This window comes from Cryptotermes secundus, unplaced genomic scaffold (genome assembly GCF_002891405.2).
Source record: "Cryptotermes secundus unplaced genomic scaffold, Csec_1.0 scaffold1467, whole genome shotgun sequence".
NCBI lineage: Eukaryota > Metazoa > Arthropoda > Insecta > Blattodea > Kalotermitidae > Cryptotermes > Cryptotermes secundus.
Genome location: NW_019729919.1, coordinates 114,657 through 134,926, shown reverse-complemented (window position 1 = coordinate 134,926; position 20,270 = coordinate 114,657). Strand labels below are relative to the sequence as shown.

Below are 20,270 nucleotides of genomic sequence, written 5' to 3'. Positions count from 1 at the left end.
TTTTTTTTTTTTTTTTAGTGGGGGTTGAGTCTAACTGGGTACACTTGGCATGGAGGCCATTGATTGGCTTATTGTAGCCTGCCCAAAGTGATTATAATGATGGAGAATTTCGTGGAATGAAGATTGGCAGGGGAAACTGAAGTACTCAGAGAAAACCTGCCCCAGTACCACTTTGTCCACCACAAATCCCCCTGACCAGACCCGGGATTGAACCCAGGAAGTCGGCTACTAACCGCTTGAGCTATGTCATGGCCTGCCAACATAGTGCTTGGATACATGGGCAAATAAATGGCGTGTCAGAATTGAAAATTGTGTTAACAGAAGAATATTCAGAAGCAAGCTTCAAGGATATAATGCAACAAAATATTAAAATGAATATATTGCCTGTACTGGTTGAGACTGTATGCCCAAAATAAGGATTAGAAAGTGCTGAAAATCAGACATTTAACACTATTATATTGTCTTCACATTCATATGAATTAGACTGTGATAGAAAACCTTCCCCTAACAATCAGTTAGATCAGCAGAAACTGCCCAGTTGTCTCATGTGGTTTTCTCTGGTTTAATGGTTCAGCTTGATCCAGTTTAAGGAAACCATAAACATGCAAGAAAAGTATTCATTAACCGTTCAGTGTGGTTTGACGTGTATGTTTCGTCAGGTATTTAAATCGTCTGCGGGGGTTCGACGTCTATGTTTCGTCCAGCTGCACACCTATGTTATGACGCCCATAATAATTGATGGTTTTGCTGTAGATTGTTAGATTTTTCGCTGGCCTGTTGTCACAAGAACTGTATATAATGAGACACGAGTTTATCTGCGCTAAGTGATCGTTACATATGCCTGTCTTGCAGNAAAGAACTCATTCCTTCATGTATTATCGCTCCAGTTGACGCCATTTTATCGTACTGACCTTGGTGGTCGTTTCGAGGGATGACCATAAATATTTTTTTTGAGCCAGCTAAGCTCTGCTTTCGTGCACTACATACCAGCCAGTTCTTAGAATAACTTCATGAATTCTGTGGTCACCCCTACGACATCTGCTGCCGCCAAAATGAATGGAATATCAAAGGCATAGCAACAACCCCTTGTTATGATAACTCGTAACGTTGAATTTACTGCAGCTAATCTGGCAAGCTATACGACTCACGGAGAGACATTTCCTCTTGTATTCCCCCCACGGGGAAGAAGGTAAGGCCACACAGAAGATGTTTTGTTTACGGAAAAAAGAGCCAAATGAGTGATACGCAGTATTGGTGTGGTGAATGTGGGGAAGCGCTGTGTTAGAAGAATGCTTCAAGGCCTACCTTACACTGCTCAAATTCTAAACAATCTGCTTCCATTGCCGAGATACCGGGCACTCATATTATAAGGTAAGGTTATAAAACCACCTTTTAAGATCATTTTAGTGAAAGTTTCATGTTCCTATCATATAATTTAAGAACAATGATGAATAAATCATTTTCGAGCAAAATTTAAATGGCCGGCTGAATATATTACCGCTGGAGAGATGGCAGCGGAATTTAAATGACCGCGCAAAAGGGTTAACCTTGTCCGGGCCTAAATGCTTGTTTGTATATTACTGTTCTCAGTCTTGGTGCTCATGTTACTCTCCCATCTAATAGTAATATACACTCAACTCTCGATTATCCTGGATAATGGTGGGGATGGAAATCACGATTAATCGAAAGATTAATTTTATTAAATGTAGTACTGTAATACTGTACCTTCATAATACTACAGGCCTACCTGTATTTAAATTTATTCAACCTCATTTTTATGTCATCTCATGGCCTATTTAATACTTTTTCACATTACACTGAAGTATGAATTAGTTATTTCAATCACAGTCTTCAACAACATCCAACACTTTTTACAAATATTTACACTTAACACTTAAAAAATTTAATATTGTCATTTGCTTTTTCGCGGCATTTTCCTTTTTACGGATATCCGTATGAAGCCTACGTAATATTAGCTTGTCACTTAATAAATTGTTCTCTTCACTCTCAAGATAGCCTAGTAAGGATTCCGAATGATTAAGAGCAGCACCATGTGATACTTTCTTACTAGCAGCACTGTCCACCCGTTCCTCATTCTCACTTTCTTCCCGCTCTTCTGACTGCACCCGCACTTAACTTACGATTTTGTCACTGCTTAACATTTCGAAGCCAGGCTCACACGAGTTACTGTTGAATACTTAACACAACACGCTGCCTTTTACACCCTGACATTCTGCTAACGCACTTGAAGATCGATACAAAGAGACTAATTGGGGCTGTATATCTGTCCTTGAAACTTTCCACAAATCCTTGCATTCTTTCACCCCTACCCTAGAACATTCTGTTAGTATAACAGGACCAAAAAATGCTGAGCTCGGTTCACACTAGTGCGAAAATGGTGTTACAACTCACCATGTGAAACAAAAGTGAATGAATATTAAACAATATATAAGCCTCAAAAAAGCCGCCAACCGGTTAATCTGCCCCTGGATAATCGAGAGTTGAGTGTATATTGTGAGATACATTGTATATGGGGACAGTATTATTTTCACCTATCAGCTCCTTTCTTGAGGTACTTCTTGCAGTGTTAAATAGTATGAAGTAATGGCATTAGTTCTCAAATGGGTCATTCCATGTGAAATCATCCAGAGAGTTCGCTCACCATTTTTAAAAAAATTCAAAATCTGTACACTTATTTCTACATATTTTTACACCTCAAAAAAAATGTTAAAAAACTGTGATCTGCTCGGTTCTCCTGGTACAGCCGTTTTTATAATGCGAAAAAACTCGTTTTCGGCTCAAATGGAGGTTTGCATTATCTTCTGTATCTTCATAACTATTAAAGCTTGAGGCGCCAGTAAAAACCACTTTGTTCCTCATGATATGGACAACAAATCATATCATTACAGGATTTTATTCAACTCACTTTCTCCAGGTGTAATTAAGCTTGAAACTTACCTATCGATTTTGGGAAAAACGCTATTTTTGACCTTCAGAAACCAATGGGAGGGGGAAAGTATCAGATCTGTGGTTTCTACCCTTTGTTTTCTCCTACATGAAGAATATAAGCACATAGTTTTGAACACCGTACCTATTTTCCAAAATTTTCCAGGAGCTTCCAAACTTTGCTCTGGGCCCAAAATCGGCCATTTTTAACATCTCATATCTCCGGTGGAGAAGCTTTGAAAATGTTGAATAGTGAATAGCAAATAGTGCACTATTCTAGAGCAACTTGAAGTTAAAAACAACTTTTATATTCAAATACTAGCGAAGTTGTGAGCACTTTGAATTTTACCAAAATAATAACCAATACCTCAACAATTGGCTTACCTGCATCCAATGGTATTAGTTCTTTGTGTACTCCGATGAATATTTTCCAGTTTGTTTGAAAGTACATGTAGTTCAGTAAGTGTCCGCTATCATGGATTCTTCGAAATCATCGGACTTGGATGTTTTATAACACCTGACCGTGTTTTTCTCTTGTGTGGAGCACAGTTTTGCACTTTTGGAACATGCTTTTTAGAATTATTTCATTTCTTGCAACTTCCTCTTTTGGCACAAAAAAGTAAACTATTCCTGGGATATTTTCTGTGCAGAATATTTACAGTTCTAGCGGGCACATAATTTGATTAAAATGAATTCTTTGAAGACTGGCTTTCGCTGCTTACCTCTTTGTTGTGCTGCCAATACCATCACAGCCATTCTTCCCGTGTGAGGTGGCAAAGAAGTTCCATTCTGCTTCAAGTCCAAAGTCTTCATAGTGATGACATAAATTGGAAAGATTTTTTTTGTTTTTATATTGGCTTCCAGCAGCTTTCGCTGCTTACCTCTTCGTTGTGCTGCCAATACCGTTACAGCCATTCTTCCAGTGCGAGGTGGCAAAGAAGTTCCATTCTGCTTCAAGTCCGAAGTCTTCATAGTGATGACATAAATTGGAAAGATTTTTTTTTTTGTTTTTATATTGGCTTCCAGCGCCATCACTGAAATAAATAACTTTCCTGACTGAAGGCACATTTTCTCTTATATCAGCGATAAGAAATTTTTGGAACACATAAACTGTGGCTCTATAGTGCTTTACATGATCACTGATTATACACAAGCTTGGGCATTTTCTTATAGTGTCCGCCTTGTAGTAATACACAAAAGGGTGAAGTGTAGCCTGTTGATTTACCCAATGAAAACTTTGAACAATTTTCTGCAAAATCTGTAAAATTTAAAGTGCTCACAACTTCGCTATTACTTGAATATCAAAGTTGTAATTTTAACTCCAAGTTACTCTAGAATAGAGCATTATTTGCTATGAAGTTCAAATTTTTCGAAGCTTCTGCACTGGCGATATGAGATGTTAAAAATGGCTGATTGGGGCCCAGAGCATAGTTTGAAAACTCCTTTAAAATTCTGGAAACTAGGTACGGGGTTCAACCTATGTGATTATATTCCCCATGCAGGAAACAACAAAGGGTAGAAACCACAAATCTGATACTTTCCCACTCCCACTGGATTTTGAAGGTCACAAATAGCGTTTCACCCAAAATCGATAGGTAAGTTTTGAGCTTAATTAGACCTAGAGGAAGTGAGTTGAGTGAAACCTTGTAACGCCATATTTATAGTCCATATCATGAGGAACAAATTGCTTTCTTACTGGAGTCTATAACTTCAATAGTTATCGAGGTATGGAAGATAACGCAAAACTCCATTTGAGCCAAAAACGCGTTTTTTCGCATTATAGAAACTTCGCTATTAGTTGAATATAAAAGTTGTAATTTTAACGTCAAGTTGCTCTAGAATAGTGCACTGTTTGCTATGAATTTCAAAATTTCTGAAGCTTCTCCACCGGAGATATGAGATGTTAAAAATGACCGATTTTGTGCCCAGAGCAAAGGTTGGAAGCTCCTGGAAAATTTTAGAAAATAGGTATGGTGTTCAAAACTATGTGATTATATTCTTCCTGTAGGAGAAAACAAAGGGTAGAAACCACAAATCTGATACTTTCCCCTTCCCACTGGTTTTTGAAGGTCAAAAATAGCGTTTCACCCAAAATCGATAGGTAAGTTTCGAGCTTAATTAGACCTAGAGGAAGTGAATTGAGTGAAACCTTGTAATACCATGATTTATAGTCCATATCATGAGGAACAAATTGGTTTCTTATTGGAGTCTCTAGCTTTAATAGTTATCGAGATATGGGAGATAACGCAAACCTCCATTTCAGGCGAAAACGCGTTTTTTCGCATTGTAGAAACTTCGCTATTAGTTGAATATCAAAGTTGTAATTTTAACTCCACGTTACTCTGGAATAGAGCATTATTTGCTATGAGTTTAAAATTTTTTGGAGCTTCCCCACCGGAGATATGAGACGTTAAAAATGGCCGATTTGGGGCCCAGAGCAAAGTTTGGAAGCTCCTGGAAAATTTTAGAAAATAGATACTGTGTTCAAAACTGTGTGTTTATATTCTTCATGTAGGAGAAAACAAAAGGGTAGAAACCACAGATCTGATACTTTACCCCTCCCGTTGGTTTCTGAAGGTCAAAAATAACGTTTTTCCCAAAATCGATAGGTAAGTTTCAAGCTTAATTATACCTAGAGGAAGTGAGTTGAGTAAAACCTTATAATGATATGATTTGTTGTCCATATCATGAGGAACAAATTGGTTTTTTATTGGAGTGTCTAGCTTCAATAGTTGTCGATATACAGAAGATAACGCAAACCTCCATTTGAGTCGAAAACGAGTTTTTTCGCATTATAAAAACGGCTGTACCAGGAGAACCATGCGGATCACAATTTTTTTAACATTTTGTTTGAGGCGTGAAAATATGTAGAAATAAGTGTACAAATTTTTAATTTTTTTAAAAATGGTGAGTGACCTTTCTCGATGATTTCACATGGAATGACCCAAATATGGTGAAGTCTGGGGTTACAGTTTATCTGAATAGAGTCACGAATAGGTTAAGAGATGCTTACTGTCATCTAGTGGTCAGAGTTCCTGGCTACAGATCCAGAGGTCCGGTTTGGATTCCCGGCGCTACCAGATTTAATAAGAAGTAGTGGGCCTGAAACGGGGTCCACTCAGCCTCTTGATGATAATTGAGCTGTTTCAAGGGAATAGTGGCTCTGGTCTGGAAAACCGAAACCAACGGCTGTGGAGATTCATTGCACTGACCACGCAACACCCTTTAGCCATTAAAGTTGCCACTAACTTCGTTGAAAAGCGGTGGTCGCTCAGTTGGTAGTGTTCACTTGCGGATTAAAACCACAGTGTTTTTTTTTTTCGTTTGTAGAGATTTGCAGGTGAATGAAATGATTACAGAGTGACTGATGTTATACAGACAGATGCTGAGTATTTCTGAAGGGTGCATAGCTTATAACAACACGTTCTGTTTATTTAGGTTGCAAAGCTGATTGGTGCTCCTCCTGGTTATGTTGGACATGATGATGGAGGCCAGTTGACCAAGAGACTTTCGATGTTTCCAAATGCTGTTGTTTTGTTTGATGAAGTTGATAAAGCACATCCTGATGTTTTGACTGTCCTTTTGCAGTTGTTTGATGAGGTAAAGTTATGGTTTCACATCGGATATTACAGTCAGTTTTCTTTAACGCTGTATCATATCTTAACATGAGAGAACATAGGTATTCTAAATTTTGCATGTCACATATAGTATACCATAATTTAGGGCATTTAAATTAAATGGTCTGAGAACTTCAATCAGTTGATGTGATAAGGGCTAAGAAGTTTGAATTGTTATGCATGTTAATATATTAACACTTTGCGGACCGGCAATTTAAATATTTAAATAACCCTGGGGACCGGCATTTTTATACCTACTACCCTAACTTGTGCACTGTTCAATTTAAAAATTAATATAAAATCTCCTAATTAATTTTATGAACTAAAATTTTTGGAGAACACTTACCAATGCTCCTAGAAATTCTTGAGAGTGATATTTCTGGAAACATTCCCCTTTGTGAAGTGGCATTATACACTTTCAAATGTAGACAGTCATAGTCCTTTTTTTTTGTGAACTGTGCAAACATGGCATTGCCTAGAAGGATTCTTCCCCTTGGAATGTTCACTCTTCACAATTTTCATGAGGGTATTTTTAGGCATATCACTCGAGAGTCACCCTGGTGGGTCCACATGAGGCCTTTGTGTGGTGGGAGTTGAAGGGCCCGGTCATACTAAGTCTTTGTGTGACCTTGGTTCTGCCACCACCATCTGGCATTCATCAGAAGTGCTTTGTATTTCAATTTAGAATCACGGTTAAGATTTTTGTAAACCAAAAAATGAATTGAAAATGGCACAATTTATAAGCCACAAGGCAACTTTCACTTTTATTATCTGTGGCCACAATTCTTTGTTGACCCCTGTCACTTCCACTGTCTGAGTCACTAATCACCACTCCTCCACAAGGCATGTCAGATACCTCCATAAACAAGTCAGAGAGAACACTTTGCCTTCAACCGCTTTTGACTTTGAAACATATTCCCCTACTAACTTCCTATCTGGTACATAAACAGCTGGAAGGGGCAAAGTTTATTTTCTTTTGGAGTGGAGACCCTAGCCAACCAGGCCAAGTTACTAAATACCTAGCATACATTCCAAAGATTTATTGTGCGGTATTCATTGCAGTTGCTTGGCGCCAGAGCAAGGTATAGTGTGTTTTAACATAACGTGTCCTAAAGTCATAGTAATATGCCACCGGTCTGCCACGTTTAAAAGCGCTGGGCCTAAAAATATGCCACCAGTCCGCAAAGTGTTAAGAGCTGCATGGAGGAGTTTCCATTGTAACTTTTCTTCCTTTAAGTGCCTGTGGGAAGCCATTTCTGATGGTATTAAGACTTCAGCATCTGTGCTTATATTTTGTATTAGTTAGTAGATGATTCTCATAAATATTTTATCAGAGAGTAGCTCAAGTAACATATATAAAATCTCATTTAAATGTCAGTAGTAACATTATACAGGGTGAATCGTATAGAACTGGCCTGATGAATTTGCTAATAATTCCCCAGGTGATGCATATAACCGCTCACAATTACGAAATAATAATCCGTGGGCCATGCTGAGTCGAATGGTGTGCGCATGATCCGGCAAGTGGCAACCCTTATGCTGCAAGGTCAAGGACAATCCCGAAACATGTGTGCAGTGCGCAGGCGACAGTCATGGAGTACACTGTTGAACAGCGAGTGTTTCTCATGCACATGTACTGGGTGACATGCTCGATTGCAAATACACAATTGGAATTCAAGAGGAAGTTTGGAGTTCGCAAGAAGCCAGCGAAATCGACTATACAGTCCTTGGCTCAGAAATTGGAAAGGACAGGGACACTTTTAAGTGAACATAGTAAAAATCGCCCAGAAATGCCAGAAGAAACGATTGCAATTGTGCAGGACAGGTTACTGCAGTCTCCCAAGAAATCATTACAACATCTAAGCCAAGAAACAGGGCATTCTTATTCAACATGTCAACGGGCTGCAAAGAAAGCGAATCGTCCTCCCTACAAGATCACCAGTGTTCAGGAATTGGGTGATGATGATAAAGACAAACAGGTACGGTGCTGTTTATGGTTTTGGGAATTCGTGCGCGATAACCCCAGAATTTTGGATATCACTTGGTTTATTGATGAAGCATGGTTCCACCTATCATAATATGTAAACGCACAAAATTCCAGGATCTGGGCGTCTGAAAACCCACATGAGATTGCTGAATCACCACTACACCCACAAAAAGTGAGTGTGTGGTGTGCCATTTCTGGTTTACGAATCATTGGACTGATCTTCTTCGACACGACTGTGGAGAGCACCTTATACTACCATATCTTTTACGATTTTGTGCAGCAGCTGGATGATGTGGAACTTACACAGGGTTGTTTTCATCAGGATTCAGCGACATGCCACATGTCCAACATGTTCATGGAACTGATTGAGAGCTTGTTCCCCCTTTGCGTCGTCTCTAAAAAGATGTGGCCCCCAAAATCCCCCAACCTTACCAGCCCGAATTTTTTCTCTGGAGTTTACTGAAGGACGGTGTATGCAAACAAACCGCATACGTTACAGGATTTAAAGGACAACATTTCGACTGAAATCAGGAATATCACTGAAGAAACACTGCAGGGAGTCACGCCGAATATGCAAACACGGGTGGAAGCGTGCCTACTTGGAAACGGCGGACACTTTCAACACCTGCTCTGATCACGGCACACAATCCAAGATAAGACGTGTAAATTACTTTAATATCTGTATGGTATATTTTATATTACGGCTCAATTCATTGGGCCGGTTCTATATGAATCACCCTGTAGTTATGTCTTACAAAATATCTCATGAACTGTATTTGTCTTTATATTATTTGGAAGATGTATTTCATGAGAATATATCTGCCATTTCATTGGTTCATTCTGGTCCATTACACTAGCAATATTATTAAAAGGTTAATCAACTCCATCCAGTGTGACTGATACAGTGTTTTTTCTTTCTTTCCTTTTTAATCTTCCATCCTTGACATGTTTCGGTTTTGAAGACCCATCTTCAGAAGGATATATCAATAAAGGCATAAACTACTATTACGGTGTGTTTGGTCATTATCAGTACGTACATACAGTATCATCACAATGCCATGAATATAAAATTTTAACAAAATCTTTTAAACCACACTTGTAGAGAGACAAATTGGAATAATTTATAAATATTTTAATGTATTCATGCATGTTGCTGTAGTTGTTGGGGGATTGGATTTTGTATTCATGGCATTGTGGTGATATTGTATTGTATTGATATTGACCAAACACATTGTAATAGTAGTTTCTGCCTGTATGGATATATCCTTCTGAAGAGGTCTCTTAAGACCGAAACATGTCAAGGAGGAAGGATTAAAAAGGAAAGAAAGAAAAAACATTTTATCAGTCACACTGAATGAAGTTGATTAACCTTTTATAATATCTGCCATCTCTGGCATTTCTGCTGAACTTCAAGGGTTACATGACAGATTATTTGTAAAAGAACAGAGATCTGTGCTTGTTCTGTTGCTTGCATTCATTTTGTGACAACCTAAAATGGTACACAATATAGGAAAATAATATTCTTAAAGTTTCATAATTACATGATTAGTAAATTACATATATTATGTGCAGAGATGCACATATGTCTTCATGTAAAGCGATCATTATAATGTCTGAAATTAACCAAACTTGTGGTGTTTCAGCAAATTTTAGTAAAATGGCCCAGTATCAGATTTTCTGAAAATGAGTTTGCCAGTCCTCAAGGTATATTAACACTCAGAGTGCCAGACAGACAAACAGAAATGTAGAAGCTGATAGGCATGTTTTTGCAAGTTTGACCAAGCTGCAAGGATAGTCTCATGAATTTTCATCTGAGTTTCTATGCATAAAGTTACTTTATACCATGATGAAACGTAGCACTGATAATCAGAACTTATTTTCTCTAACAGTTCTAATGTGCTGGCTGTTACCTGAGTCAGGAGCAATGCTAGTGCCATTCAAGATAAGGTCTTAAAATGTTAAAAACATCCAAATTTTACTGTGGTAATTTTTAAGAAAATAGACGTATTATAGCAACTGTGCAAAAAAAAATTGCTGCGATAATGATAACTTAGATCATTGTAACAACTTGATAAATTTGTATTCAGGCAAGATTTAAACTACAGTGACATCTCACTATTACATACTTCTGAGGAACTTGACTTCTATAACTTTATAATGAATCACTTTTGTGTCACCTTCCCAATAATATAATAATGTTAGCAAGTTACTATCTGTTGGATTCTTCTTGGTTGTAGTCTTAACCCCTCAGTGTCCTCTCTGTGCTCCTCATTCACCCATCAGCAAAGAGCATGTGGGAAAAATTTCTACTCCAAGTCAGAGCTACATTACAACATGTGGTTTACTGCCAATCACTTTGTCTTGGCACCAGGCCTCTTGAGGCTCATGACGAGATTTTTATTATGACTGAACCCTTGTGGTCATAGTCCTTATATAACATCCTCTCTGACAAGAGGATGGGTTTATCTCTTATGAACATGCTTGGCCTTTTATCAAGTATACATATCGCACTGAAAATTCTTCCTTTTGCATTATATAGAAGTCATCTGACAGTCCAGGCTTTGCAAAGTAGATTGTGCTTATTTTAGTCACTTTCCCAGTAGTGTATTAGTACTAGATGGTTAATGTGTTCGAAATTTCATGTGGTGGTCTTCCTTCACTGTCCTCATGAACAAACACAGAGACAACTTTTATTTATGTTAGTCTTCATTCTGGCTCATTCAGGTGTTTGCTGCCTCAGAGCTGACAAGTGAGAATGCCATAAAAATCACATGGACAAGACATGAGTGGACCATGATCCTTTCATGATAGCATTGACCCTGCTATGATCAATGTTAATAAGTATCTCATAGCTGGGGAGCATAACAGAGGGCTGTATGCAGTGGTGCTGGAAGTTACAGTGTCATTACTGCTGTAGTCTGGCTTGAAGTAAAGGAGTATTTTAGTGACACAGTAATGCAGCACATGGCAAGCCAGACCTCAGGTCAGCCAACGCAGTAGTATGATGCATGGCTGATAAAAGTTAATTATTCTGCAAACACATTCATGTGCAAAGTGTACCATATTGGAGTTCCAGACATTCCTAGTCGGTAATTAAATCTTTGCTATAATAAAGTAGTTAACACTGAATGTTTTTAGAGTTTGACAGTGAGCTTCAGATTCAATATAGTAAATTTTAAATACACAGTAGTGAGATATCACTGTATTATTTAAATTTAGAATAGATAATCCTTCAGAATCTTCAAATACATAACCTTAATGACAAGTGTTTTCAGTATATGTCTATATTTCGAAAAGAAAATAGAATATTCTGGGGCACTGCTCTGAAATTAAACCCAATTACTTTTGAATCCTTGAAATTTGTAATGTCTTTATTGACCGTAGATGAATAAATTGTATATTTGTTAACCTTTTTAATCTTGACAGGGACGTCTCACAGATGGGAAAGGAAAAACAATTGAGTGCAAAGGTGCAATCTTCATAATGACTTCGAACCTTGCTAGTGACGAGATAGCACAGCATGCCTTACAATTACGGAAAGAAGCAAAACAGATCAGAGATAAGAGACTTGAAGGCAAAATAGGTACTAGTCAGTTTATATACAAGGTTTTTGTAAAGTTGTTAATGTTTGTGAACAAAATATCATACACTCCCCAGTTTGCAGCCATTTTATGCATATGATAGTCTTGGTCTGAAGAGAGCTGATAGTGGCTTCTTTGATGTATTGTGCCAAAATTCACCTAGACAAGATGATGAGAAGTAAAGAAATTCTCAGGATAGCTGGTAGCCTAGCTAGATTTATCTCAAATACATCTGTAGTTTATGGCCACTGTACCAACTTGCTTGGTACATTTGCCATTTATAGTTTGCTTTTCATGTTATGCATATGCAGAATTATCAAAATGTGAAAGTGTGGACAGTCATTGGCTTTGCACATTAATAAAAGTTTGAATGAATTCAAAATATGTAACTTGGGCAACTGAGAAACATATTTCTGTGTTTCATAAGATGAAGATGATACACCAGAAAATATCACCATCTCTCGAAACTTCAAGGAGAAGATAGTCCAGCCAGTCCTGAAACGTCATTTCCGACGAGATGAATTTCTGGGTCGGATCAATGAGATCGTTTACTTCCTACCATTTTCTCATTCAGAACTTCTTCAGCTAGTTGCTAAAGAACTGAATTTCTGGGCACAGAAGGTATGAATAACCTATCAAAGAACTTAATTTTTTGTTCTTCTTATTATAGTAGAGCTGGTAAAATTAAAGGGGCCCTGGCCCTTCTAGCCTAGTAAAATGTAATAAAATTTGTAATTGCACAGCATGGCTGGCTGTTATTGTAAATAATATTAATTACAGGGATTAACTTGTGTTTGCACATGTTGGGAATCCAGTAGAAGGTGGATCCCATTCTTGCATTCTTGTGGGTGACTTGTTGGGAAGGCCAAAAGCATTGGTTATGTTTTGTAGAATTTTTTTAACTTTCAGGACCTCAGCTTTTCTTTGGGAACATGGATTTGGCAGGTCTCTGCAGTCATTAATTGTAGAGTAGGAGTTTCTTGAACTGACGCTTTTGGAATTATCTATCAGACATCTTTCAGGGCTTAATGTCGAGATTTCCCTGAGAAAGGTAGTTTATTAGGAAATGTAAACATGTTGAGATTTTTTTTTTTAATGAGCTTGAGGGACAGAACTTGTGATGGAAGCTGGAAGGTCTTGAGGTGTCTACCACCTCAGAACAAGTCACTTCTATATTCAGTCTATTCCCAGTCTTTTCAAATGGTAGGACACGTCTTTTGGAATTACAGAGTTAACAACCACTTAACTATTCGGCCAACTGGGATACATTACGTATTAGTGATTAGTGTGAACCATGACAGTTAATTTGGCCATCGTGCCTAGATGGAAGTACAAGGTATTAAAGTGGATTCCTGTAAACATAAGTGTAACTATCAATGCCAGTATACATCTACAAGGGTCGTACTGAAAGTCATGAGCAACAATTTTTTGTAAAGTAACGTGCTTTATTATTGACAAACCAAATACACCACCTCACTCTACAGACCTTTCTTTATTTTTCCATATAATCGCCACTTCTTCGTACACATTTCTCCCAGCATTCTGGGAGTTTGAAAATTCCCCTTCTGTAAATTTTCCTTTCCAGCCATCCGAAGGCACCGATGCACTGCTTTCTGAATTGCCTCCCTTGTCTCAAAACGTTGTCCACGCAGCTGATCCTTCACAAATCTGAAAAGATGGTAGTTGGAGGATGCCAGATCAGGGCTATAGGAAGGGTGTGGAAGAACTTCCTACCTCATCTTTGCAGTTGCTTCCAATGTGAGGCGATCGGCGTGGGGGTGAGCATTGTCATGCAGGATGATGATGTTTCATCCCGAACGTTTATCGCGCAATGCACCACAGAGCTTGTGCAGCATCTGGACATAACGAGCAGCATTGATGATTTGCTCAGGTTCCAGGAATTCGGCCAGAATAAACCCCTCTGCATCCCAGAAGACTGTGCCCATCATCTTCACAGCTGATGGTACTGTCTTTGCCTTCTTTTTTGATGGAGAATGCAAATGGTGCCATTCCATACTCTGCCGTTTCATTTCGGGCTTGAAATGGCAAAACCAGCTTTCATAACCTGTCACAATACAGAGCAAAAAATCATCGCCTTCATCTCAGTATCTCTGCAGCAGTTCTGAGGTGATGGCTTTTCGCCGACCTTTGTGGTCTTTGGTCAATAACCGCGGGACCCAACGAGCACAAACTTTCCTATAGCCCAAGCTTTCAATCGTCTCCTGTACTGCACTGTGTCCTGTTCCAAGTTTTCGGGCTGTTGTGTCCACAGTCACACACCTGTCATCTTGAATGATCTCATCCACTCTTTCCTTGTTGCGTTCAGTTGAGGCTGTTCGAGGACGACTGCTCCGAGGCTCATCTTCGATGCTGGTATTCCCATCTTTAAAATGTTTCACCCATCTTTGAACACTGCTCATACCCATGCACACACTTCCATAAACACGCTGACATCTCTGACATCGTTGTCGGCCATGTCACGTGGTCATGTGATGCAAGCTATTGACATCACAAAACACCCAAGGTTAACACAACAGCTGGTTCCACCTACCACCGTACTCTCTTTCGTCTGCTTTTCCTAGGTTGCATGCAAGAAAGTTGCTCATGACTTTTGATACGCGTGCGTGATCATGGTGTGTGTGTGTGTGTGTATGTGCAATCAGGTTTTTTCTGCCCTGTTAATCTAGGTCCATTTGAGACCTAGAGATCAGACCTCTGGCTCAACCCATCCCATCCAAAGCTAGTCCCCATCCTACCTGAACTTTTTTTTTATTGCTATTGGGCTGGGACTATGAGTAAGTCCCTTGTGCTGCAGCCACAGATGATAGGTGAGGGCGATTGTGGAGCAGTTGGTGGAATGAAGATTATCAGGGGAAACCAAAGTACTCAGAGAAAACCTGCCCCAGCACCACTTTGTCCACCACAGATCCCAATTGACCAAACCAGGGATTGAACCCGAGCCACCGCAGTGGGAAGCCAGTGACTAACCACTTGAACTATGGTGCGGTCCTACTTGACCTTACCTGAAGAACTGTATAAATTTGTAGCCACCAGACAGTTATCACCTGGTGACCTTCCATCCTTCTGCCTTCCCAGTCTGTTACTATGACAACCGTGAGGAAACTGTGGGGAGAAAAGGTAAGGACAACACCTCAGGCAGTGGAATCATTGTGTGAGGAAGGCCATAGTTGCTGCCGACGTCTGCGGACTGCAGCAGCAGTGAAACAATTCCTGCCAAGATTGACTAGAAATTGTATTTAAAATTTACATAGATGAAAGAGACTGGGTTGTTCCACGTGGGCTGGACTGTAAGGTAGGAGGTTAGTGTTAAAATAGATGCTTCAGTAATCTCTGCTGATTCACATAAAGACAGTGAGGAGAGTTTTTGAAAATAAATAGAGCAAGCAAGATGTTATGTTGCGATGAGTATTTAAGGCTTGTATTATTTATTGTGATCAAAGTAAGTTAATCCTCAGATTCCAATACCAGATTTAATCAAAATTTAAATATTTCAGAGTTGCTATATTGATGGTCGGCCAGTCACAGTAGCTGAGCGGACTAAGGCATACACTGTCTTTGCTTGCTCTGAAGCCGGCATCATGGGTTCAAATCCCACTCAGGGCATGGATGTTCATTGTGTATGCATACGTTTTTCTGTATTTTTGTACGGGTAGAGGCCTTGTGATGAACTGATCACCCATCCAAGGAGTCCTACAGAATGTCTGAGATCTAGTAAACTGAAGTGAAACAGAGAGTTTCATGGAGTTAGTCCAAGGCCCAAATTGGGGTTGTAGCACCAAAAGAAAAAAAAATATCAAAGGACATTTTCACATTATGTACAAAAGCAGAGAATTGTTGCAGTGTTCTCGTTTTAAGAATTTCATGTTTCTTGTATTTCAGGCTTTGGAAAAACACAAAATAAAGTTGGTGTGGGAGCATTCAGTGCTTGCAATCCTTGCAGATGGTTATGATGTTCATTATGGTGCACGCTCCATAAAGTATGAGGTGGAACGTCGAGTGGTTAATCAGCTTGCTGCAGCCCATGAACAAGGTATAATAGGAAATGGCTGCATTGTGAAATTAGGAGAGTCACCTGCTTCAGAGTCAGGGAGTGGTTCCATCAAGTTATGGGTCAAATTGAAAGAAGGTGCAGAATTCATTGATATTGATGAGAAGAAATATCCATTGCCATAGTTTCAGTTTGTGTACATCCAGAATAAGGTAAAGCTTTGTCAGTAATGTGTGTTCCATACACAGAAGTTAAAATGATGTACCATAGGAAGTAGCAGAATTGTAAAATAACGGAGTTCCCTGCTTCAAGGATTGTATTGGTGATGTCAGATAGAAGGTACAGAATACACATGTTTTTGCTGTTGAATCAAATCTCCAGTGCTGTAGTTCCAGTTATGTACATACAGAATAATGTTAAAAATAATACTGTCATGTGTTAGTGACTTGAATGCTTGTAACTCTTAACTACAAACAGCTATAATAGTCTTATTGAATTACACTCTGTAGATCACCACAACTACAGCACATACAAAGTCTTATGTTTGTTACTCTGGTGTTGCTGGTTATTGCTAGGTAATGGCTGTTAATGCAACTCCAGACTGCCTGCTGCCCACTGACCCTGACCTCCAACTGACTGCAATTCTTGGCTTGTTCACTTGGCCCTTGTTATACTCATATAACCTTGGTGCAGATCACATGGAAAACTCTCCTCTACTGCTATGTCGCTATCAGTTGCCGCAGAAATGTGTTTACCATACCGTTGCCCAGCAAAAGCCAAATATATTTGCTCCACTCTTCTGGCTGTCAGCCTTTGTGTCACATTATTTATGATTTCATGCACAGAATTTATGAAGTACTGTAGGAAATGGCAGCATTGTAAAGTTCCTTGCTTCAAGGATTAGATTTGTGCTGTCAGGTATGAGGTGCAGAATACATATTTTACTGTTGAAGAGGAACAAGTATCAGATCCCCATTGCTATTGTTTCAGTTGTGTACAGCAAGAAAAGGATCTAACTTTCACTTATATAATATAATTTATGTTATGGATAAGTGTGTAATCTCGTTTGAGAGTTCTTACTGACAGAAGGGTTTGCGACCTGGATGTTAGGTTAAGATGAGCTTTTGGTGTAAAGGCTTAAATAGAATTTTTAACAAGGCCTTAAATAAGGGTAGAATTGACAAGTGAAAAAACCCCAAGCCAACAAAACCAACAAAAAAAATGGCACCAACTGTTAAACCCAGCTGTTAACTCTTTCATATGAATATAGTTTGGCTTTGATTCTATTTGTTTCTCGTGTGGTTTATAATTTCGTTATTTTCTTGTTTTTCAGTCTTATTTGTGGTTAAATTTTTACTCCATTAGTCTTTTGTGTGGTATGTCAAAAATATGTCATTCCTACTCTATGTAGACATCTTCCATTTGACAATAAAAGACTTCCTGAAGTGATTTCTTTAAGCCTACATACTTTATTTTGTAGCAAGAAGTAGGACTGACACTTCCTCGACAGAGGGAGGATAGCTCAGTGAGTAAGTGGCTGGCTACTAGCTGGTCAGCCAGAATTTTTTATTTTCAGCAGGGGTATAGATTTGTCCTTTCACTGCTTCAGGGTCAGCAACTTTCTTGTGCCTTCATTCATTCATTACTGATGAATGAATGAATGAAGGCACTTGGGGCTCTTTGCTTGCAGGTAAACAGACATAAATGTATTGCTCTACTGGATAGTGTCAAGTGGAAGAACTGGGGTGAATGAAGCAGCTGTGGCATTTTTTTAAGATACTATCCCATCATATCCATCTGGGATCTACCAGATATGAAGCATAAATTCTGTAACGTGTGTATGTCCATGTATCATTCTCCCACAGTCATTTCTAACAGCTTGAAGACCATCAGCACATTAATGCATTCTCACTGATCTTCCCCTAGAGATTATTGTCACAAAATTACATCCTTGTATTCATGAAGTATCTTCAGTTTTTTAAAAAGTATTGTCACCTGTCAAAAAACTTAGTTTATTGACTGAGCTATTGCAGAATCTGTGGATATTTAACATCTCCAGTATTTCCCATCTGCATGATCTTCAAATTAAAGTTTCCTCATGTCAAGATGGCAGTGCAAGAAGTTTGTTGTTCTTAATGCATTTGTATTTAAAGTTGTAACTGCCCTTGACAGAATTGAGTAGTAATATTTTTTTTAGTTTGGCAGCTTCTATTTTCATTAGACTGGAAGAAGAAGAAGAAGAAGAAGAAGAAGAAGAAGAAGAGACAATTTATGTCTGCTGGAACTGTCAATAGTATCAGTTGTGTGTAGGAACTACATTTTTTCACTCTCTGTCATAACATATTTTACTTCAAGGAAGGATTAGTCACTTCTAAGATGGGCCACAAAATTGAGCCGTGCATGGACCGGCTCGCGTAATGAGTGATATCATGGCTTCCAGTCATATCTTCTGTGCTACCCTTTCTTTCATGATCCTAAGCTCGCCCCCTCCTTCTCTCCCGAAGACCACGTGATTTCCCCTTCCTTTCTACCCCTGTGTCTCGGGAGGAAGTATGTTGGAGAGCAAGGTTTTAGTCTGATAAGTGGATGCACTTGGGTAAGCATGTCTGGTGGACCAGCCAAGGATATTTTCTAAATTTCAGTTCAGAGGGGTCCTGTTGCAAAATTGTGTTTCGGCATACTCTGGGTCTGGCCACAGACGTTGGGGTTTACAGTCGCCAGCTATCGGGGGGGATGGCGTGGCGGCGATACGAGAGTTAGTTTGTTAGTTTTTTTATATAAATATATATATATTATTTACTTGAGGCCACCTGTGACTGAGGTTTGCTTAGCCTGTGGCGGACCAGTTCAGTTTAGTTATTCTGTGTATTTGTCTTGATGCCGCCTGTGGCAGACTAGTTCAGTTTAGTTATTCTATGTATTTGTCTTGATGCCACATGTGGCTAGGAAGGAAGTGACCTTGTGTTCAAATGCCACTGGGCCAGGTTGTTGAGCTGATGCCGTGAGATGCGGATTAATGTAGGGTGGAGAAACTGAGCCAGGTTTATTTTATCTGTATATATATTTTTTTGTATTTTTGTCGTAACTTATTTTTGTGTTTATTAAACATTGTTATTGTTATTTTTGGGTCTGTCATTGACTTCAGTAATTATTCTCCATTGCGAGCTTGGTTTCCCACGACGAACTTAGGGAGCATTGTAAACACGATGCGAGGGCCAGCGACAACGAACTGCTCCTGACTTCACCGATGCTTGGTGGTGGTAGGCTGAAGATGGGAGTAGTATCGGTTCAAAATGATAGCAGAGTGTGGTTCTGGATCATGGTGGTACAGTGGTTAGTAACACAAAAACAAAAAAAAAGGGGGGGGGGCGTTGGGAAATGTAGTGAGGATACGTATTTGTGGAACGCCCTGTCCCTGGCTCTGGTGCCGTGCAGGTATATGGCACTCATGTTTGTGTGTTGTGTTTCATGCTGAGACGAGATGCCACTTGTGTGGATTTATGAGCTCTCCAAGCAGCAGTTGGAGGAGTTGGCCGGTCAACTGGGCCTATCTACGGACAGAGCGCTGGACGACCTGAGGAAGCGGGTGAGGGACAAGTGGACCACAATTCAGCCCTACCTGCCTCCAGCTGGTGCAAGTTAAGTCCTTGCAAACAGTCAGGATTAGATCCCGCGGGATACCAGGGAACTCCCTTGAATAAGATCAGGGTTAACCCTTGAGCGTGGGGATTTAAAAATCGCTTTCGTGGTGCCTCCGGCGGTATTACTTTTTAGTTGGCCATTTAAATTTTGTGTCTAAATTATATTAATTATCATAGCTTTTGAACTATATGAGATATAATTATGAATTTTTCACTGAAATAATCTTAAAAGATGGTGTTATAATCTTACCTGATAATATGGCCGCCCTTTATCTCAACGATGGAAGCAAGTTGATTAGAAGTGGAGTTGTGTGTGGTATTTCTTAAAACATTCATCAAAACACATCGCTGCTTCACAATCACTACACCAATAAACAGTATCCTTCCTTTTGCCTTGTCTTGAGCACACGACACATCTTCTTTGTGGCTTTGCCTTCTTTCCTGTGGCTGGAATCTTCTCCACAAAATGCCGTTCTGTGAGTCTTTTAG

At 39.3% G+C, this 20,270-nt stretch overlaps 1 protein-coding gene across 1 annotated transcript in view; it reads left to right on the top strand.

The window, feature by feature from the left end:
- The window catches only part of LOC111865875 (caseinolytic peptidase B protein homolog), a 37,568-nt gene extending 19,970 nt beyond the window's left edge, over positions 1-17,598 (top strand). Inside the window, exons 7-10 of the mRNA XM_023854292.2 lie at positions 6,385-6,546; positions 11,977-12,133; positions 12,559-12,752; positions 16,032-17,598. Coding sequence (XP_023710060.1) covers positions 6,385-6,546; positions 11,977-12,133; positions 12,559-12,752; positions 16,032-16,325 — 807 coding nt within the window. The 3' untranslated portion in view covers positions 16,326-17,598. The remainder of the gene's footprint in view (positions 1-6,384; positions 6,547-11,976; positions 12,134-12,558; positions 12,753-16,031) is intronic.
- Positions 17,599-20,270: the final 2,672 nt, after the last annotated feature.